General features: G+C 38.7%; 2 protein-coding genes across 3 annotated transcripts; one reads left to right on the forward strand and one right to left on the reverse strand.

Annotated features, from left to right (window-relative positions):
* Positions 1–536: 536 nt before the first annotated feature.
* Positions 537–6,108, forward strand: LOC126366167 (ankyrin repeat, SAM and basic leucine zipper domain-containing protein 1). Of its 2 annotated transcripts, none has more exons than XM_050009122.1 (8): positions 537–702; positions 1,096–1,210; positions 2,165–2,293; positions 3,426–3,652; positions 3,987–4,249; positions 4,578–4,832; positions 5,210–5,438; positions 5,917–6,108. In XM_050009122.1, exons 1-8 carry the CDS (start codon positions 628–630, stop codon positions 6,079–6,081), a joined length of 1,458 nt encoding a protein of 485 aa, XP_049865079.1. In that variant the 5' UTR covers positions 537–627; the 3' UTR covers positions 6,082–6,108. The 2 variants fall into 2 exon arrangements, with proteins under 2 accessions (XP_049865079.1, XP_049865080.1); XM_050009123.1 differs by lacking the exon at positions 537–702 and adding an exon at positions 790–920.
* Positions 6,109–11,812: 5,704 nt separating this feature from the next.
* Positions 11,813–17,879, reverse strand: LOC126366169 (heat shock protein beta-1). The gene is made up of 3 exons (XM_050009129.1): positions 17,540–17,879; positions 13,007–13,187; positions 11,813–12,700 (listed from the first exon to the last, which is right to left on the reverse strand). Exons 1-3 carry the CDS (start codon positions 17,725–17,727, stop codon positions 12,506–12,508), a joined length of 564 nt encoding a protein of 187 aa, XP_049865086.1. The 5' UTR covers positions 17,728–17,879; the 3' UTR covers positions 11,813–12,505.
* Positions 17,880–22,968: the final 5,089 nt, after the last annotated feature.

Raw genomic sequence — 22,968 nt, forward strand, 5'->3', positions numbered from 1 at the left:
GACATAATGTCACAGAGTCGAGACACTCAATTATTTGATATAAATAAAAGTTTCTTTCCATTTATTTGGAAAAATATTGTTAAATTATCACTTAAAACAATCTGAACACAAGACACTCGTAAACAAAGTTCACGCGACCGTGTCAAATAGTTCGGTAAATATAAGTAAAATCTTCTTATGTATGTTACTATGTATTTGGCCGAATTAAAATGAGTCCAATAGGTCCAAATGACATTTCATGTTGTGACAACCTCGGAAAAAATGAAGCAAAGAGCGAATCATTTGTCCTTTTCTCACTCATAGTTTGTGTCGTAAGCTAGAAGAGAGCCGGTTTATAGTTTCTGAATTCTTATTTTAGCCTTCCTTCTATGCTTTAGTTATTGTTCTGAGGTTGACGCAAAGACTAAAGTACTAATAAGTAAAAAGAAAAAATAATTTTCATAACAAAGCTTTTTTGTCGTTGTATCTCTTTCACACGATTAGCCTATTTCTGTCAAAGTTTCTGAAAAGCATTCTTATTTCCTAAATGTCAAACTTTTTGTACTTTTTCGCGTTAATGAGGGAATGAGACTTTTTTTGCGGAAAATACGAATTTTTCACACATAATCCTCGGAAGAAGGGTGTGAAATGGCTCAATTTAGGCCAGCTGGTTTATCAGATGAAGATTCAGACAGCGATGATTATGGATTTTATGAAAAACCGGTGAGTTTTAGAAGGAATTCATATAGCACTTGGGTCAAAAAGATTTAATGCAAGAAACAAATGAATATTCTTGTGCTTCAATTTTCAAGACAGTCAGATTCTCATCACAGGTTATTCAACGGTAACCTCTGATTAGGATCTGATTCTTCCACAACCTATTTATACATCTTTATACCGAAACTATGGCAGGATGTGAAGGAGATCAGCATTTATTTGCGGTAATTTTAGTTTGTTTTTTATTTGTAGGTTGATGAGCAAACTTTCAGTACCAAAACCAAAAACTATAATCATATTTAGCCGGCCACTTGTTATTAAATATTCCCTTACATTAACATATTCTTTTTTAGGTTCATTTCTATACAGTGTAAATGGGTTTTTTGTAACAAATTCCAGGCAAGAAATTATCATCCTGTGCAGCAACACAATGAGAGGAAGAAGATAGAACTGAATTTACAGGATGCTATTATCAATGGAAATGTCTTGGAGGTGGAGAAAATTGTTGCCTGTGGTTAGTTTGTTTGGCAATATATTATATTGATCATAATAACATATATGTAATAATAATGTGTACAGTCATGAGCAATATCATGTACCCACTTTAGAACCCTGTTGCACTATCATATTTGACATTTAATAAGACTTATGGTTTTATTTGTCAAAAAAGTTAATGTGACATGGTTTCAGTGTTTTAGTGTAAATATTAGTACTTGTGATCATATTTGTGTTGTTTGTATGTTTTATTTGTGTGTAGTAAAGTATATTTGATTTGAATTGAATAATAATCATAATTTTGCTTTTGTGGTAAAATGATTTCACAATGTTCATGGAAGGATTTAACTCATTCTCGAGAGAATCACCCTATAGTATACTAATGTAATGTACATTACAAGGGTCCCCCTTTTTATTTATTTTGATCAGGCCCCAATGCCTATTTATTATATTGGACACGTTTTGAAGAAATGTGTTTATGAAAATGGGTTCTTCCATAAACATTGATAATTTTTACTAGCAACTGAGCTATTGCTATGATAGTATTCCTAGCAAAAACTTATATTAACTTATTATTTTTTATTACTTAAGCATTTTATCACCCATACCCCCTCTGGGAAGGCATGTGCACAGTAGTACATAATATGACACTCAGTCTGTCAATAAATCAAACACACCTTCCCCCGTCTCACCCCTCACTATACCTTAGGCAGTGGAAAGAACTAGTACTGCACACAAATACATCCATCCATCCCTATTTGGTGGATATCCCAACTATTCACACAAAGCGCTTCGCATCGCAAATTTTTTTGCCATCCTCTGTATTTCCGAATGCATATAACCCTGGTGCTTTCAAGGCCAGAGCTCGCTTCATCTTAGGCCTTGTCAAGTCTGCCTTTGGGCAAGTCTGGGGCCAAGAGCAAACCCATCAAAGGTAAAAAAAATACATTTGTGTATTAAAAAAATGTTTCAGATCTAAACAATGAAGTGAATTTGAAGTTGGACAGTGGATGGACACCATTGATGCATGCCTGCTTCCATGCACAGGAGAAAATTGTGCGGTTGCTGCTGGATCAGGGTGCCGACCCCAACTTACATGCAGGTAAATCTAACTTTTGAAAGTCATCATCAGCCCATTAACGTCCCCACTGCTGGGGCACGGGCCTTCCCTAAGGATGGGTAGGGAAAAGGGATAGAGGAGCTGTTAAATATTGAAAGTATTATCCTGAAAAACTTTAGCTATTTAAACAGCTGCCACTTTGTTAGATAAATAAAAATAAAATATCGAAATACACTTTAGGAGTCCTCTGAATATGACTTAATTTAATCAATTTTGACTTAGTAAATACCTATAAAAAATAAATAAAATAAAAATAAAAATAGCCTTTATTCACCGATGTACAGTTCTACTTTACATAGGTTTATTATATGTAGTACTTATTCTAATCGGGCTGTCCTGAGACATAGGCCTCCTTCATCATGCGCCAATCTGCTCTACTTTGTGTGTATCGTCTCCACCCCTTAGGTAGGTCGTCCTCCCATCTTTTGATTGGCCTCCCTCTTCGCCTTTTGCCGTCTCTGGGGTACCATTCTGTGATGTCTTTTGTCCATTTATTAGTTTTAGACCTCATCATGTAAATACCTATAGACAAATTAAAAGACATAGTAATTTATTTACACATTGGCCCCAATTCCTGCAGACACCGCCTAATTTTATTTTAAGTTATATCCGTCATTTTCATATCCGTCGAAAAGGAAAGGGACGGATGATTCACAGCTCTTAATTTTAGGAAGAATGAGTAAATGAATGAATAACCCGGGCGAATCAAAAAGGTACGTCGCTGGTATGCAATTCGTTTGACGTGCTGTCTACTTAACTGTGTCGGGTTATTGACTGATGTAAAAATTTTAGACGGTCGGTTTAGATTTGTGCTTAAAATTGACATGTGTTCCATAAATTTTATGCTTGTCGATTACCCGTCCCTTTCCTTTTCGGCGGATAACAAAATTACAGATATAACTTAAAATAAAAATAGATGGTATTTACAGGAATTAGCACCATTAACTACTTATAGGAAATTGAAATACCTTTAGAATCCCATGCGTTAGTATTAACTAGTCACAACATGGTATTAACTTTAGATATACTAACCTTTCCCAAGGACCATGACTCATGATTCTTATATTTGTATTTTTTTTTCTGTCAACATAAACAAATTCCATATTATTTTCAGATTCAGTGACTCCCATAATGGTGGCATGTTCAAACAGCAGTGCAGACAATGACACCTGCTACAACATAGTGACGAGCCTCATTGAGAAGAGCTGCATCTTAAACATCGGAGACAGATATGGGCAGACTCCGCTTATGAGGGCCATCGGCAGTGGCAGAGTGGCTGTCGTACAAAAACTCCTCGATAGCGGGGTCAATATCGAGATGAGAGACCAGCAGGGGTGGACAGTAAGTACCTATATCATAAAATAATTTTATTCTTAGAAAATGAATGGGAAGTTATTCCAATACTATGATTATATTAAGTGCAATCTCAAGTGTGAGCTCAGCAAGTCTTTAAGTCAGTAACAAACTCTTGTTCTTTTTTTCAAACAAAAATGTTGTCCTAATAATATAAACTTTCCAATTTGATCTATGAATTTGAGCTGTAGGTACATAATATGACAGGTACATGTAGTTTAAACTAAGAACAACAGATTGCAATTGCATCAATCTGCAGATCTAAGGTAACAATATCAACAAAATATGAGTGTTACAACTTTATCTATAAAGTTGTTGACAGGCAGTGTTCTGGGCGGTGCACCACAACCAACCTGAGATCCTGGAGATGCTCATAGCGCAGGGCGCGAGGCTGCACGAAGTGGACAAGTCTGCACGGACTCCCATCGACATAGCAGACTCACATGACTACCAGAACATCGTCGAGATACTCCAGAAACAACTCAAACCGGCCGGCGATAACGCTGACGACGTCGACAACACAGAGTTTCTGCACAAGATGACGTCATGGCATGAATTCTATCCTGGAATTAATAAAGGAGAAAAGTTAGTTGATTTCTTTTGTACACACTATTTTAATGGTCTACTTGTCAAGTATCTCCTGACATGGGCTGTACAATCTTAAAATGAGGTTTCAACCACTACTTTATATTCCAAAACCTTTTTTTTTTATTATTATTACTTCTCTCATGTGGGTTCCCTCAGGTCACCAATTAGGTAATTTCTGTGCTTGTTCTTGTGTCTACTTGTCTCAAAATTTATTGTTACAATAAATTCACTATTCAGTCAATGTGATGAACAACTTGTACATTTCCGCCAGTTCCGAATGTTCCGAAAGTAATCCTTTGCTAAAATATCACCTTGTCTGTTCCAGAATAACATACACAAGCGAGATCCCCCATCTGTTATATGGTATGAACTGCGAATACATGTCGTCGAAGGTCCTCAGCAGCGGCATGGACTTGAGGACATTCCTCTTGATGGACAACACTGATATGAGCAAGTTAGGTGTGGAGATGCCCTTTGAACAGCAACGGCTGAGACTCGGACTGCGCAACTTCCATCTAAGGGGGTGGAAACTGAATGCCGTGTCAGGACTTTACGCGGCGAGGAAAGCTGATAATTTTAGGTATGTGCTTAATTATTTATCCTTACATGATGCTCGCAGCACGGCTACCGAGCCGCGCGTGGCGCGAATTAATAAGGAAGGATTTTAAAAAAGTTGGTAAAGATGGCTTCATCGCTAGAAACGACGTGTGCCTGAGAGATTTGTGGATACATGACATGTATCGTCATATGTTCTGGAGAATATATTCGCCAATTTATAAGGGGGTTTTCTCTGATTTTCCAAAACACATATAATATCAGAGACGCTCCTTATTTGTATCCTCAACAAAGTTAATGAGGATAATAACTTTCCTACTATAAATATCGTCCAGCAGCACTTAGTAAGGGACCTTTTCTTTGAACATAAATAAATAATATTGTTACTTTTTTCTTTTCCAGTGCATTAGATTGTTTGACCACACTTGGCTCCCACTTACAACAAGTATACATATTGGAAGCCACATTACAATACACCCTACGAGAATACAAAAAGATTCAAAATCAGTTGAAGTTTGAACCTCCAGACTCTCCCCTCATCAAAAGACTGAAGCAAGCCTCAAAGAATATACTCACAAATATTAATAGTATTAGAAGAGAAACTAACAATATGAAGGTTGCATTGACTAAGGTAAGCGTGGTTTCTTCAATGTTACCTTTTTACCAATGACATAAATTCCATACTATGGGCAGTAGTAGAAGATTGGTAAACACAGCCTTTTGCATTTTATTATCCCTGGGTTGGTTAGGAAATTACAGGTTGATCACTTGATGGCTGATCACTTGAGGTAAGAACGAGTATGCGTGCTTCGGAAGGCACGTTAACCCGTTGTTTCAGGCCATTGCTCATATTATTATAATGAACTTAGAAAGAGCACAATCCCTCTGTCGGTTTTCACGACATGTTCGGGATAAGCAGCTGATCGCGTTTAATGTTTAATGTACGCTCTCAAAGCAAACCGGACCCGTTAAATCTATAAGCGGACTCTGTCAAAAACGGGATAATGCAGAAATGAAGATAATAGAAGTTTTATGTAAAACTTTCGATTTATAGCTTAGGTAAGTAGTTATAAGATAGAAAATCTGATCGATAATATTTTCCCTTGCAGATAAGTACAAATAATCCTGAGCCTGCCGATTTTATCAAAGAGAAGTCCGCTCAAGAGGTAGCTTTAGGTTACGTTTCCGAAGTAGTGGTGATCTGCTCCCTGGGCTACCTAGTATACCACGCCAAAAACTTTCTAGCTGGACTCGCCAATACTGTCGCCAAATAGTTCCTTTATATAAACCGTTGAACAATATCATATTGGCTTTTATTCATTGCCTAGTTAGTTTATTTCAACGTTTAATCTTCTTCCCTTCTTCTAAACCTAATAACACATATACACTCTTTGCGATCTTTTGCGATTTTTTTCTTCTACAGCTTACTCCCAAGACATGCCGAGAGTTTTCAACTCTCGGTCAACCGAACGTCGACAGGTTTCTTTGCAACGTATACTATCTATTATTGATTACACAATTGGTTATTGCAGCTTCAACATAAATTGTTATGTAATGTCATAACTTAAAAGCTCACGACTATTATCCCGATTGTGTTAGTCAGAGATACATCCATCGCAAGATGAACTAAGTACCCACACCTCAACGAGCTCTGTTAGACCAACGTGATAGATGGTGAGTCGTATCGCCGTCTAGAATGGTCGTGCCAACTGTGTTAGTGAATGCTGCACTTAAAGTAATAATACATTGATGCAAGTCGAATACCACGGGTTCGAACCGGCGTTCCCTATTTGAGAAGCAAGCCAGTGCACCGCAGGACCACAGTGACTTGTAATTACTGTACTATTGTCACTTTTTATTACTACCTCAGTCACATCCTGTAATATGTACGTATTGAGGTACTTTTTTTTTATTTGATTCCTATTTTATCCGACTACTTACAGCGTAGCAAAAAGGAGAGTGTTAAGAATTTTGAACAGTCGGCCGTGACTCGTAAAGGCGACGTGACTCAAGATGGAGCAGTTTTACAGTACAGATACAGAAGCAGTTTTCATCATTACGGGGTAAGTGTGTTCCAGTTTCAATCAAACTTGTCGCATCAGCACTAATCGTCAAGCAGAGGTGCTTCCACACTGGAGTTCAATAACATTTTTCAACATTTAAAAATAATCGGCTTGGGAACTGTACTTACAAGGTGACCTTGTCATACATCGTAATATGACATTCGGTATGCATGCGGTATTCTGAACGCGTTTAAAACTTCTAGTAATTTCAGCTCGCTTATTATTGTTATTCAAATTTTACCACATTGTTTATGTAATAATCTTAATAAGTCAGAATGCGGTCTGCGTAAAGCCGTCAACAAGTGATAACCTACTTAAGGAGTATTTTTGAATCATTGCCAAATAGCTGTGTAATGCAATACCGTTTGTGTAGGTATCGTAAGTAGCAAAGAACAGAAGCTTCTCGAAATCACGTGGGAAGTACTCATAGTGATTTACATAATTATACGTATGAAAACTATAGCTTACGACTATAATCGCCATTAGAGTAAGCTGGGGGTAGGTACGTAAATCTTTTGCTAACCGTAGCTTTAAAAACCTCTTTTGGATTTGGAAGCGTTTAATTGGAAACAATTTTAGTCTCATCATCATCCTCCTAGCATTATCCCGTTTTTCACACGGTCCGCTTACCTAACCTGAAGATTTGACAGGTCCGGTTTTTTATAGAAGCGACTGCCTGAACCCGCGAAAGGAAAACCAGCCCAATACAGGTTAAGTCACAGACCTCCGAAAATGCTTTTCTCGGGAATGTGAGTTTCCTCACCATGTTTTCCTTCACCGATGAGCACGTGATAATCATTTATGATCCAAACATGAAATTCAAAAACAAATTCGATAATCATTGGTTTTGGTCTTTGCTGGATTCAAACCTGCGACTTCAAAGTGAGAGGCAAGCTTTCTACCAACTGGGCCACGGCTCACACAACAATTTTAGTCTAACAGCTCTAAAAATAGACCATCCTTCACTTAATACGAGTGCAAGATATATAGTAGCTGTTGTAAAACATAGTAAAGTTATTATTTTACAAGTCGGTATTAACCACAATGGCGTCACTTTTAGTCTTAGCTTTCCTCCTTTAATCCATAATTCACTATGACGTCATAACTAACAATATAATGACGTATATACTGAAAAACAAACATTATTATGAAACAATAAGAAATACGTCATAGTGAATACCGCAACAGGATAATTCTAACAATCTAACTTAGATAACCAAAAAAGTTTGCTTTTTAATACAGGTCGTTTATCCAGCCAGTAATTTACATCAGACAATGGGATAGGCCCACTGAGTTTTTTTCAGGCTGTCCGAGGTTAGCTGGAAGAAAACCCAATTAGGGATATGCTCGCCTATGCTTTATCTAACGATAAATTATATGTAAATTTTCTTTGTATTTTAAAGCAATAAAGAGTAAACCAACAAACAATGGGCTGATAGATAATCTGTCCAGTTTTTCGGTATTAAATTAGGTAGGTAGTCTAGACTCGAATACTTACCCAGTGTGATTGCTAGATTGCGTTCCAGCGATTTGTATTTCTGCCTACTCCTATACGGATTAAAGATTTCCATTTTACGCATATTCAAATATTTTCATCTTTCAGATTGATCAGTACACAGATTTTCAGGTGTTTGTTACAGTAAGTAACTCTTAATACAGGGTGTTAGTGATACCGAATTCTGACGGGGATGATTGAGACCGTGACTCTGAGTTAATATCAAGTGGAATTTTCCGACGCAAAATCATGCTTTTTTGAGTTTTTTTTATTTCCAATTACTTATATAATTTTGCAACGGAAAATTCCACTTGATAACAAATCAGAATCATGGTGGGAATCATCCCTGAAAGTTTTCGTTACGATGTCACTAACATATGATGTTATACACATGATGTAACCCGTGTAGGTACTATTAACTAGTAGATACCTAGCCACAGAATAAGTAATACATAGGTACTATGTAAACCTAGGTACCTATGTCAGTTAAACATAAGCTCACGACTATAACTCAACGGAGAAGTGAGAGATACTCCCATCGCAAGATGAACTTAAGTACCCACTCCTCATCGAGCTTTCGTACCGGAGTTCGAACCGACACTCTCCGTTTGAGAAGCAAGCCGGTGTACCACAGGACCACAGTGCCTATATCATTTAGCTGTTAAAATAAAGCTGTGAATAATCCGTCAATGACAAACAATTTGTTCACAACGCCACATTTAGCGCCATTATTCATTAAGACGTCCTACAAGACGAGGTGCATCATCGGGTGATGTAATCTTGCAACATTTGTACTGAGAGTTATTGCCGTCGCCAGTGGCTTGGGTAACCTGAAATGTAACGAATTTACGACACTAGTCCAGTCATTATTATTATTAGACAACAGCTAATTCAACTGTTCTATCGCGTATATATAAAGAAGTACCTAGACCAAAATCACTAGCTACGTACAGGAGTCGTCAATATTCCAAGCGCTTATTCTTTAACCATGAATGACCACAGACCGGACACTCCATACAAAGATTTTATTCTTACCGTGTGCCGCCCGACGCGTAAGAGCGAGCGAGACAGACAGTCCGCGTGCACTCCCTTACTCCTTAACGGCTTACAGCCATTTAGACTATAAAGTGAGATCCTTTGGGTAAATCAACCTCGGCACCGATACGAATTAGTGCGGGGCGGAGAGTGTCCGTTCTATACTTAGTACCTGTTATTCTTTATTCTAATCCATGGGTATAAGTCGGGTCGGACGTGGCAATGGCAGTTAATGAATGCCATGATCAAAGGCGGAAAAGTTCAGAATGTTGAATATTGGTTTTATCCAGAGCTGGTTGTAGAAGTTGACCAAGGGGTCATGTCCTGTCAAACATGATAAACTTATTCGTTATACAGCAACCAACAGGTGCCTACTGTTGGTTGTAGATTATGATGGACACTAATACCGAGAACGGCTGTAAATTGTCTTCTGGCTATTCTACCTTATCATAAATAGCCCACATACGCCCTGATGGACACAGGGCTCCCCTCAATCAACCGGAGGGGGTCTGGAGGAAACTCCACGCTGCTACAAATGCGGGTTGGTGGAGGCGTTTGGGCTAGTAGCCACGCTTTCTTCATGGGTATTCTTTTTGGACGCAGCCAGTTGCAGTAAAGTTGACGCAGGTTGATGTTACATGGCAATCATAGCAAGCATAGCGTCGAATCGGGGTCGCCCTCTTCACTTGCCCGCAACTCATTTGGCAACTAACTAAACACTGTTAATTACGACCTGTTCATAATTAATCGTCCCCGTCTCTCTGCGTAGGAGTTATTTGTGGCCAACGTTATTCATATTTAGTTCGGACTTAGATACAAACTACGACACTACTTGGCAGTAATCTTATTTTGTTGTTTTTATTCGTGTAACAGTTTTACTTTCGTATTACAATAGTACAGCTATATATACCTAAGATTATATTAGGCAAATATGTTCTGCGTTTTCCCTTCGTTATTTCTTCGACAAGTTCGCTACATACCTACTTACCTACGTACCATATGTGGATGTAGTTTTGGTTCTGAGTGGTTGTAGCTCTGCCTACTCCGATATACCATCTAAGCGTGAGTTTATGTACTATTCGTATATTGATCATTCATTATTAATTGTATTCGTATCGCGTATATTACACTAAGCTGCGCAAACAATTAGCAGCAGGAATTTAGATCATTGCCACCCCGGTAGTGCATAGCTGGCGAGGAGTATATACTATACACCTCTGCCTACCCCTTCGTGGATACAAGCGCGAAGCTATGTTATGCCACCGGTCGACGTAGAGATATGTATAACATAAAGTCCCGCCCGTTAATTCATGATCGATAAGCGGCCCGACGCATTCTTGACTACCTCTTATAGAACATATTTTCACCGGTCTCTTTCAAAATATTTTCTGTGAGTAAAATTCTGCAAATCATTCGCTACCTAATGGTCAAAATTTAACAGGTTTCAATTACGAAGTTTATTGAACCGAAATTGCGTTGTTGTAAATTGGCAATTGCAGCGCCATTCATTGAGGTAACCGTTTTAAAGTACCTACGCTACACTATTGTTCTAACAGGGCCATATCCGTTTCCTTTGTTTCACATTTCACTACGTTTCGAAACAACCGACCACGGCGGGGCTTGCGTTTACCTAACTGCTCTATCATTTGTCAAACTGCCAACCACTTTTCTATATTAGAATATAATTAAACATTCTTCCAAACGTCAGTTAGAAGTTAATGATAATTTTGAATTAAAATAATCTACTTAGTACTTAGTTCCGTTGGTCCCGGCTATTAGCCGTAAAAACACCTCCACCAACCCGCAGTGGAGCAGCGTGGTAGAGTATGCTCCATACCCCCTCCGGTTGATCGAGGGTAGGCCTGTGCCCAGCAGTGGGACGTATATAGGCTGTTTATGTATGTATGTAAGTATGTATGTATTACTTAGTTCCACTTTAAAAATAGAACCGATTACTTTGTAAAACAGGAAAGCATAATAATTAAAGAAAAAAGAAAGCATAACCATTATTTTACTATTAAAGCTTTTCCGTAAACGAATTGTCAGTTGTTTTGAAAAAAATTTGATCTTCGTTACTCTATAATAGGGCATGTAGAACGGTGGTTGCCCTAATCGCCTTCCGTTCGACAAGTATACCGAGAGAAAAGTCATTCATGTACTTATAATAATTTATGTTACTATAAATCTCTGCTTTAGATAGGTACACATAAACATGCACCCGAAATCACTTCTGGGATGGATAATGCCACAAGTAAGAAGACAACTTATAGTCAGTCTTGACACTGGGTTCGGAGTGTATATATGCGTCACACACACCTGTTTCGTCCGTAATCCCCATCGGGATCAACAAAGACAATAGGTAATGTCCTCGTACGAAAGCGTTGCTTTGCGAAACAACAAATAAAATATATATTTGCCATGGCTTTACTTTTTATTGACATCTAAAACTTCTTTAACAATTTTTGTACTAAAATATAAATGTGTTCAGAGTTAGAAGTTGTTAAAATCTGTGTTCCTATTGAAACATGCTTGTTATGGCCTCTTATAGGTAGTGTTAAGCAAATGGACTATTACAATACAACGTATAAATAAGACGCTTCTCGCGATGGTTGATTCGTTTTGTACTTCCCACACACAGGCAGGCTTTGTACATTAATTTATAATGAACACGTTTTATAAGCTCCGTTCCCGGTTTAGGCCTTTGTAGTCGACAGTTAATAATAATTAACATCTGTAAAATATCTCGTGACTTAAATCAACATTTAGTGCTTTGTTCACTTTCTATAAATCTTTCATATCACTGGAAATTCGTAAATAATAACGGAAAAATGCATTATTGAATGCATGAACTGCTAATCACAGTGAAAGCAACATTCAATGTGAACGGTGCAGGATACGACTGTGCGCCACAATGGAATTAGATCCGAGTAAGAATAATTAACAAATACTACATGAGTTTAATTTTTTTGAGATTCTCTTATTAAGATTCAAAATAAATATCTCAGATTACCGCCAATACTTCTTAGAGTAGTTCATAAAACGTAAATTAAAAATAAATTAATTAACAGTATGGAATAGCTGCTATCGCGTGTGATGCGCGCGCACTCAGTGCTTCTGGATGGGGATGTTCCGGTCGGTGATGGCAAGCTGTGGCAGCGGCGCCTCCACCGTGAGCACGCCGTCCCGCGACAGCGACGACTTGATGGCCTCAGGGTTCGTGCCCTTCGGCAACAGGAACTCTCTGTTGTACTCTCTGTACACCGACTTGGTGTCTGACTTCTCCTCGTGCTTGGCGTGCACCTGTAATCACAACACCCGCAATAAATATTACGCTCCGCAAATTCAGACTTGTGTGAGCTTGTAACGCGTTCGTCAACCCCCATTACAGCTCGTATGTACATGCAACGGACCGATAGTGAACGTTGGCATAATGCCGCCGAGTTTCAGCCAATTTTTTATTGTGTACGTAAATAAATGTGCCTCATTCTCATGGTCAATTTATCTTCATTAGACGGTGACAGTATGGTAAGTGCTAGAATTTTCTTCGACAATCTATTATGTCATTATGTGACGTAATTACGAAGTAGATATAAAAGGTATGCTTACCAGAAGTTTGTTGTCGACTGTCTTGACAACGATCTCCTCAGGAGTGTATTGGCTGACGTCGAAGCGCAGTTTGAGGGACTTGCCGTCACCCTCATCCTGGATAAGCGGCGAGTTGAGGCTGTCCCAGTGGCTGGGTTCGGCCAGCTGTCTGCTGTCGCTGTGCTGTGACGACGTCGTCGAGCTGCCCAAAACAATACACCGTTTTATCACCAGCTCATCAAAAACAATATATCATTACAAGATAGTGCATTTGCTAAACTATTGATAGTGAAATATCCGTGAAAACTTTCTACGACATGAAAATAAATATTCAGCATGCATGCTGTACTGGCATTGATAACATTGATACCGCTAACAACATACCTAATTGTTTATTGAAATTTGAATGCGAACGAATGAATCAACTCTATAACATAATATATAATGACCCGATAAACTTTTATTTTTTAAAACATGCATATCGCAGCTACGTGTAAAATTACCAATTTGGGTCATATGTATTATGTAGTTAGTTAAATTTTATTTTATAGCAGATGGAATGAATAATAAACATGCTAAAACAACGTTTCCCATGTATAAGAAGAAGTATTAAAAAGCATGCATAATATGAATAGGTAAGGTACTAATTAAACATTATGGCGCCGTGTTTAATTAACAACAATACCATAGTAGGGCCAATATGCAATCTAGGACGCAACAAGAACAACAACTCGTACCTACACCTACATATTTACCGTCGCATTCCGCTGTGGTACTTCGGTACATATTTGCATGCATGAGTTGTTTACTAACCGTTGCATGTGCAGTAAATACGTTATCTTATTTAGATATCTAATAAGATATCTCTACTTTATCCACTCCCTCAAAGGTCAGAATTTGCATGATCTAATCAAGATGACTTTGACGTGCAAACTTTGTATTCATACATGTAGCTACTGTTCTGTAGAGGACTGTATTGTCCAGACTTCGTTTTCCTCGCCTTATCCCTTGCATGTTGAAGTCGGTAGCTGCATTAAAAATCCGATTACCCTGATAATATCAGACCCTATCGACTTCAACATGCAAGGGATAAGGCGAGGAAAACGAAGTCTGGATAATAATGTATTATAACCGCGACAGTAGAAAACCTATCTTCTATATATACGTATATATAGGAATAAATTGTGAGCCGTACATTGGTTAAAATCCCCCTGACCATGATAGGTTTCTTCTAAGAATTTACTTAATAGATTTTTAAGTGTGTACCTAAGTAAGTATAAGTTAAAAATTTCCGCGTAGGCGATTGATTATCACACGGCAGTTTATGTCACGCGGGATGCAGACAAGGTCAATGTCAACCGATGAGCTCATCGATATTGAAGTGTTGTGTAGTTTGACCAATATTGTGTACCTATTCCATCATGTCATGCATCAATTCATACCGCAGATTACATTTTTCCATGGCCAATGCAATGTAGGTAGGACACATGTGATTGAATCGAAACTCATCATAAACCCGAGCTACCTACAAGATTTACGATTATGTACACGATTACGTATAGTTATCGATTTACGAATTCATTAGTATTTCGTTTAATCGAAATTACTTTGTGTGTGTGCTAGTCGGTTTTTGATTTGCAAATTGCATGACATGTGCAAGGTCTCCAAAGTCGACAATCGAACCTTAATAGCAAGTTCTAAATCATAAGTAGTCCGTTTTAAATATGAATTAACACCTTAGATGATACCTACACTAACAATAACAAAAACCAGACTCGAACAAAAAGTGTTTTTTTGTTACATTGAAGAGGAATGACAGCTGACGACAAAATTGTTAGTAGACACTTACATAATTATGGTAATTGAATAAGAAGTTAAAAACATGCTTAAGACATGCCATAAAAACCGACAGAGTATAACATAACGGATCATTATAAGCGATGGGCTGATCACCTCGCACCATACATAAATAGCCTATACGTCCCACTGCTGGGCACAGGTCTCCCCTCAATCAACCGGAGGGGGTATGGAGCATACTCCACCACGCTGCTCCAATGCGGGTTGGTGGAGGTGTTTTTACGGCTAGTCGCCGGGACCAACAGCTTAACGTGCTCTCCGAAGCACGGAATCATCTTACTTTTTCGGACGATCAGGTGATTCAAGCCTGAAGTCCTTACCAAACAAAGGACAGTCTCACAAAGTGATTTCGACAATGTCCCCATCGGGAATCGAACCCGGACCTCCAGATCGTGAGCCTAACGCTCTAACCACTAGACCACTGAGGCTGTTGCCTCGCACCATACACTTCATGAATTCTGTCTTAGGCCTTCGTATCAAGCATGACTGGCTGCAAATTGTCTTTTGATTACAATGTGGCTCTGTCCATACCATTAGGGATTACACGCGTGAGTTGTATGTATGTATGAATAAAGTCAATCGAATAAGATTGATTTGAAGCTACTTAAATCGCCAGTTTGTTACTAAGCCCATTCAAACAAACAATATCGAAGAAAAGTGGGTAGGTATACTGATTGAAGAACAATGCGATGCATTCTATCTAACTACGATTACGGTAATGAGGACCACATACATTATGGAACGCTACTTAACACTAGGTATGGTAAGGTAGAACAGTTAATCACAATAATGACTACCCAAACAGGTATAGATACATATTTATGTATAAAACTATCTACATGCATAATTGATTAGAAACAAGGTACCTACATCCATGATACTGGGTAAAAAAGTGCTAAATAGACAAGTAACATAGATAGAATAGAAAATCAACTTTTTGTATGCTATTGGACTTTACCTCTCTGACGATTTCGTTACTCCTCCGGAGGAAACAGATTCGAAATTGTAAGACATGCAAAAAGCAATATATATTGTTAGTTTTATATTATAAAGCTTAATTAACATTATCAGCATTTGTTTATGGGGAATATTTTTATTGTAAATATATGTTAAATCACTCACAGCAAAAAGAGAGTGGAATTTATAAATCGGTTATCTCTAAAAGGGAGTTTCAAAGGGTATCGCAACGTTGAAATATTTACAAGGGTAAGTAAACGCGTTACGAATCCTCTACAATTTATCCATGACAATATACTTAGGAATATTATCAATATACCTAATAACAAATATGCTGAAAGTTTTACGGCTTGTAATATATGTAGGTATTGTAACAAAAGCATATGCGGTGGTGAATGTGTAATGCTGTATAGCCACGTTACATATACAAATAAACGGCGGCAGCGTGACGTCAACGTGTTTCAGCGGTGCCTGTAACCGAGTGGCGCGTAGGTATCGCCGACAGCCACATTATTACCAGATTTCATCATTGCTTTAATTCGAATCTCTTTGTCAACATCCGTTACCAAATATGTCCGTCTACTTACTAAGCATACCATGCCCACACAACTTATCAAGCATGGGCGGACTAGTCCATCGGTGCCCACACTTGAATTGCGCAAGAACCAAAAATAATTGTGACGGTATTCGTCAAATAGCAACATACAGTTAGCGTTATTTGTTTATCGTTGACCTCCGCTAATCGATTTACTCAGCGCGGTGTTTAAACAGCGGAATGAAGATTGACGGCGCTTGCAGTCCTACGCACTAATTTGAAGCGCCAAGTAGGTCATAGGTTACTAAGAACCGGCTATCATTACGTCATCGGGTGTTAGACTCTGAAAAACCATTTCATCCAATTGGACCGAGCGACTTACAGCACGCTACTTTGTGTTTGTACCCGCCATCCGGTGCTGATAATACAATCGTAAACCGGTTCTTGAGACGCAATGCAATTTTCTAATAACTTTATCTGCGTTTTACACCTCTATTTTCCTTGATTGCTAGGAGTGTGTTTACCAACAATATCATAATCTCGTGATGAAACCTATACCGACATTAGGTAGGCAGTGCATTGTTGGTACGGTAAATACGTTATAAGTAGGCACCTACAGTAAAACACGCATTGCATAATTTCTGTGTGAAAGCGTATAACATTGTGTTTACAACTTCCCGAGTTTCTGTATTTTAGCAACAAAATGTTCTCGTTCGTATCCGACGGCGGCTATTTCTATTTATGACATCATCCCGCGTCGGGCTTACGTATCGCTGCACGCTTTAAATGGAGTCGACTGAGATGCCTGCAGTTGATGCCGTTCCGCGGAATGATCCCGAATAATGCCTTGTGAAAATGCTTTCGTGGGGCCGTCGTCGCCACCGAGGCCGCCCAAGGTGGGCGACCCTCTTGCGAAACTCCGAAACTGATTAATTCAAGATTCCCTTTTTGGAAAACAGGGCCGGCAGCGAACTGTTGCGATCGGAATAATAATGTGCGTGTACGAAATCGACGCAACGGATCATTCGCCCCCTCTATAATGTTCGTGGCAAAAATTCAGATTGCGTAACTCGAAAAATATGCGCTGACTGTAACAATTTTATTGTTAAGAATTCTTGTAAGAAACTTGTTTCTTGTTATTCCTAAATGCTAACAATGATGGTAGTAAATATTCTCAAAAAAAATATTATAAAAGAAATAAATACCTTGTTGTGCTCTTGAAGAAGTTGTTGCTTTCTCTGTTCATGAGTTCAGATCTGAATTTGCTCATTTCCTCTTCCATCTTCCTCATTTCGGCATCAAATCTCTCCCTGATACTCGAGAATTCGGTGTCGATGACTGAAAAGTCGCCGAGTTTGATAGGAATATTCCTTTTAAGACCACTGTCAGCCATTTTCACGTGTGAGTAGTGTGAAAACTGTAGAAACTAAACAAACACTGTTGGGTTATGTTCTTGTGTAAACACTGTTCACGGTGTCGCTACGCACTCGACGGTAGACAAGGCAGCACTGATCATTAGTCGTCGACTCGGCGCCGGGGGCCTGCGCACAGTTTTAAATAGCCTCACGTTCGAACGCCGGCGAGACTCGGGCCGCGTCACTCGGCCCACACTGTGTTTCTCGCTCATTCCGAGCGTACGCCCTCTACTGTACTCCTCCACAGACCGCCATGCCGCATGCCGCCATCGCCAGGCCAGATGCAGGCGCCGTAACCAACGCGTAATTTAATTGATGACTCATTTCATCTGGATCTGTCTTTCTGGTTATGGCAATCACGAAAAGAACGGGCATATTAATCATTGTTTTATTTTGGACAACGGACGCAACTTCACCATAACCTAAAACAACAACAACAGTTGTAAACATGAGACATCTTGAAACTTTTAGCTGCCTCGTCAGAATCATGATCGTGAATATCTAATGCGCAATGTAACCTTGGCCTTCTGACGTCGCTGATTTACGTCTCACTCAAATATAGGTATACGATGGAATTTGTCATATTTAAGTATACAAGTGTGACGATATCCTTACCGCTAGTAGGTATGCCATTTTCGGAGTTCACAGTGAGGATATTAGTGACTAACGTAACGTTTCGTTTAGTTTACCTATTGGGCAGATATCAGAAAATTACACTGACTACAGATATATGACTCATGGCTTTAACATTCATGTACTTAACACACAAAAGATTTAATTGCATAATCCTTGTGTATGTGTTTATTGTCTAAGTACATTCAGGTAACTTGCCTTTTTGATAGAGTAGCGCACAAAACCCAGTGGTTTGCTCACTTGATAGAGTTTTCGTTTTTCCCACAAGATATCTAATTAGCATAGCAGTTATAAGTTACAGTATAAATAATAAGAAAAATAGATAGTTGATCATTTCGTGTAGTACCTAATTTAGACTTTGGTAGAGAATGTCGTCTGAATCGTCCAGTGGATACTTTCATAAGCTCAAAAAGTTTTAGGGTTTGTGCGAAACTTGCGAAAGTAGCTACTTACCTTTTTCGGAATGGAATTTAACTTAGACGATGACACATGAACCACTTGTCTAGTATAAAAAAGCCTCAATAGAATCAGTAAGTGGTAACTCACTCTAGTTTCCAAATAATACGAATGACTCATTCATTAATGTTGAGCAGTGTCGTCATGGGTATTCCTGTATGTAGGAAATGGAACAGAAATAAATTATAAATGTCTACTTACTTACAAAGCATGACATTTGTGCTTCACACGTGTTAGGTTCCGCCCTAAGTGCTCAATAATGTAAACATTGGATGGTCTTCACAGAAAGCTTTTAGGTACGCCCCACTGTCTGCTTGCTATAACGCCGCTACCTCCTTCAACCAACAGGAAACATTATAACAGCCGATGTGGAAAGTTCAGATATTTTTAGATATTGTTGCTACTAGCGTTCAATAATCTGCAGTCGGAGGCCGCCGCCATCTACACACTATTTTAGAGCACATACGTATTTTATGCCCAGGAATGGGAAGATATCTGATACCTACCTATAAATCACATGCAGACGTAACATAAGGAATAGCAGATGTCTTCAGCAGAGTAGGTAGTTTGATGGACAACATTATGACAACGAATCTCCTAACAGAATTAAAAGTTGGCTTCAAAGCCAAAAACAATAAATTGTAATAGGAAGTTAGTGTTATAAATCCAGCAACAACCGCCAGTTCGTGTGTCCAGATATTTTATACTGTTATTGTTATTTTCGTTCTTATTCTCGAGGTCTCCAGCATGAGTAACAGTCTTCTACGGGTCAATCTGTTATATGGCAATTAACCAAAGATATTCCATTTCGTTTACTAGCTATGAAAAACAAACTGATGCGTGAGCCCTTGCCTAAATAAAACCAAGAAGTACTTAGGTACTTATCAACCTACATAATTTCACATTAGCACTCACTTATTCAGCAACGCGGGCCTTCAACTCACTTTCCGTTTATTATTTTTGTAAATGGCCTATTCATTGGCCTAGAATTCCGCTATCTGTTAAAAAGTTAATCAGTAGGTATCCACCAGCTCGTTTTGTAGACTTCATAATTGAAATTGACATAACAAAAATGTAAAAGCCAATATAGAGCCACGCGCATTTGAGAATAATGAAGTTGCCTGTTGTCAGTGCATCCTGGCAATCAATACAAACCAGACTGTTGCTAACTTGACTGCATATAATCTAGGGCTTGAAATTAAGCACCGTTATAGGTCACAATTGAAATACATTTTCGGATAGCAGCGGCAGCTGGAATTGCAATGCTCAATATCAGTATTCTGATTTTACGACCGCTAGACTTTAAGCCCTTTCTAAATTACATTGTAACATATTTACACACATTAAATCACGCATGTAAACCTTACTGGGGTGAGCAGAGCCACAAGTCATCTGAAACCATCTTGCAGCCAGTCTTGGTAGATATCCATTGCGTGTTAAGATATAAAAAATAAACCCAGTGTTTCGAGTACAGTTTCGCATACAAAACCTTGTCAGTTATTTTATCATTGTTAAAGTTGTTGTGTTGTTTTTATTACGAAATTAAATTACTTATTATGTTTGTTTGTATATTGAATTAATTGTAATTGTACTTTTAAATATTGTACTTTTGATAAAATATTACTACTTATAAATTGTAACATTTACACGCCTTAGTTTATCGGTAGAGCTTGCTGGAGACTGTTGAATGTACATTCTTTGATAACCATGTTTCAAGCAAATATATATATTCTATTCGGGATCCTTCAAGTGATTCCTAAAGTTAATTTCAACGTCATGTCACGGAAGATTATAAGCGCTGGACTGCGAGAGATTAAAAAACAGGATGCGTTAAGCTGCTTTATCTTCCCGGGCATTCGTATCTGAAACTCACTGAGGTATTGTGTCTTTTCTAACTTATTGGACCTTTGAACAGGCGCCTGGTTGATCATTTGTCAATTATCACCGTACGGTTCACCTTATTAATCTTACTAGGTACTTACGAAGCGAAGACGCTTCGATGCGTCTTCGTATTTAGTAGACTTACGAAAATGATTTTCTGATACCGCTGTACTTACACCACTATCACAACCACTACCACTTGGTAGGGTTGCAAGACGAACGCCTTGGCGTACGGTCACGAGCATTAATATGTATACACTGTGGTACCATGTCACATTAACTTTTTTGACAAATTGAACTGTAAGTCTCACTAAATGTCAAATATGTTTAGTGCGACAAAGTCCTAAAGTGGGTACATTATATTGCTCATGACTGTACATACTGTATGTTTTAAAGATTGATCAGGTCAAGAATACTCTTAACCGGCGAGCATGAAGTTTTTAATGAGAGTGGAAGTGGTATGTCAGGATCGTAGTAAGTGGAATTCCGTGGTCTCTGCCTACCCGAACGGGAATTATGCGTGATCTAATATATGTATGTAGCTATACGTCTTCGCAATAAAAATGGTTGCAAGTTGCCTTATGATTACTTGTGGCTCCACCCTATGAAGCGTGATCTATTAATGTAACAATCTACGTACTTATTTCTTTTCATGTCTGCCCATGCATGTAACTTATGATGGAATGGTGTACGTAGATATTTAATCTTCGTTATAATTCCCATATTAAAATATTATCACCTGCCCTGAGACTAACTAGATCTAGCACGGCTTTGTTTGGTTGGAATGTTGATGAAAGAGATAGATAAATTCCGCGGTCGTTCACACCCCGCTGGGATGGGAAGCAGGATGCCTTTACAATGAAGAAAAGATAAGAAACATCTACCTAGTCTACTTTTTCATTATAAACATCGGAACAAAAAAGCTCGTTTGACACTTCTTCGAGATACGACGGTGATTAGATTTTAATAAGAACCCAGCGCAGGTTGAATGACCATGCGAATTAGGAATCGAACGGGCGCATGACGTAATCGAGGCTCGATACGACAGCAATAGATGAGTTTATTAGCAATCCCGTCCTATACACGTTTGCCGACCCACAGACAGGAACGTAGCAATCGTAGCATTGATACAAAAATGTATGAGTTTGTATCGAAAAAAGCCGCCACAGGCACGTGAGTTTATTAACCTGCATTACGGTTTACGCAGACAAAGAAAAAGGACACATTTCTTTACAAATAATACTACTACCGACTAAAGAATCCTCTCGTATATCTACGTTTGATCATATAAAGTCTAGAACAAATATTGGGAGTGGCTGCGGACTATTTTATTGCAGTTATCGATCCGAGAGAGATGTGGTGTAAAAGGCGATTAGTGACTATAACATTGAGAAGGGAATGTTAAGTTGGTTTGGGGACGTAGAGCAGATGAAGGATAATAGGATTACTAAAACAGTACATAAAACGTAGATTGGTGGTAGGGCTGGCAGAGGAAGATCTAGAAGGACGTATATTGACCAAATTGGAGATGTCCTTAGAAAAGATTCAGTACGATCTACTCTAAACCGGCGTGCGTGTATGAAACGATTGATGAATATGGAGGAAGCAAGAGAAGTATGTTAGGATCGGAGCAAATGGGATTTCATAGTCTCTACTTACTCCGGTGGGAAATAGGCGTGAGTTTATGTATGAATGTATCGATGCGATAACTCGTGGCTTTGCCTTTAGGGATTACGGGTGTGACTTTGTGTAGCCATCGTAAGCTGCTTATAAAATGCACGCAGTATTAAAAGACTCCTAAGGCTTATAAGCCGATAAGGAAAAACACTTGCAATAATTTGAGCAATTTACGTGATGATAGAAGCAGTAAAGTCAACAAATTACGGTGTACTTAGCAAAACAGCATCCAAGGTTATTTCACTGACGCCAGTAGATAACTAAGTGTGTCTGATTCGACAGCAGAGTAAGATCAAGGCTGGCGGTTTGTCTCTCGACTCGAGACTCGGCAGGTAGGTATCTGTGGGAACCAGACCGAAACCGAACTGCTGACTCCAGATCGCCTTCCGCATACCTCCTCACAAGACTCAAGTTTCCACTCCACGACATTCAATATCCGAGACAGTGTTCACATCTACAAAAATATTTCAGATTGACTCGCCATAACAATAATATGTATTGATAAGAAACCTTTCGCCAATTCTTTTTATGATTCAACAATATTTCCGCCCCGACTCCATCCGCGTGGCCTT

Source organism: Pectinophora gossypiella, chromosome 4 (assembly GCF_024362695.1).
Source record: "Pectinophora gossypiella chromosome 4, ilPecGoss1.1, whole genome shotgun sequence".
In the NCBI taxonomy this organism is placed as follows: domain Eukaryota; kingdom Metazoa; phylum Arthropoda; class Insecta; order Lepidoptera; family Gelechiidae; genus Pectinophora; species Pectinophora gossypiella.

What these genes read in the sequence shown, in the direction of transcription:
- LOC126366169 (XM_050009129.1), bottom strand. Translation starts at nt 17,727, where the DNA reads ATGGCTGACAGTGGTCTTAAAAGGAATATTCCTATCAAACTCGGCGAC. An exon ending in TTCTTCAAGAGCACAACAAG is followed by an intron (nt 13,188 to 17,539) that starts GTATTTATTTCT and finishes TGTTTTGGGCAG; the next exon opens with CTCGACGACGTCGTCACAGC. An exon ending in CAGTCGACAACAAACTTCTG is followed by an intron (nt 12,701 to 13,006) that starts GTAAGCATACCT and finishes TTGTGATTACAG; the next exon opens with GTGCACGCCAAGCACGAGGA.
- LOC126366167 (XM_050009122.1), top strand. Translation starts at nt 628, where the DNA reads ATGGCTCAATTTAGGCCAGCTGGTTTATCAGATGAAGATTCAGACAGC. An exon ending in GAGACCAGCAGGGGTGGACA is followed by an intron (nt 3,653 to 3,986) that starts GTAAGTACCTAT and finishes AGTTGTTGACAG; the next exon opens with GCAGTGTTCTGGGCGGTGCA. An exon ending in AGGAAAGCTGATAATTTTAG is followed by an intron (nt 4,833 to 5,209) that starts GTATGTGCTTAA and finishes TTTCTTTTCCAG; the next exon opens with TGCATTAGATTGTTTGACCA.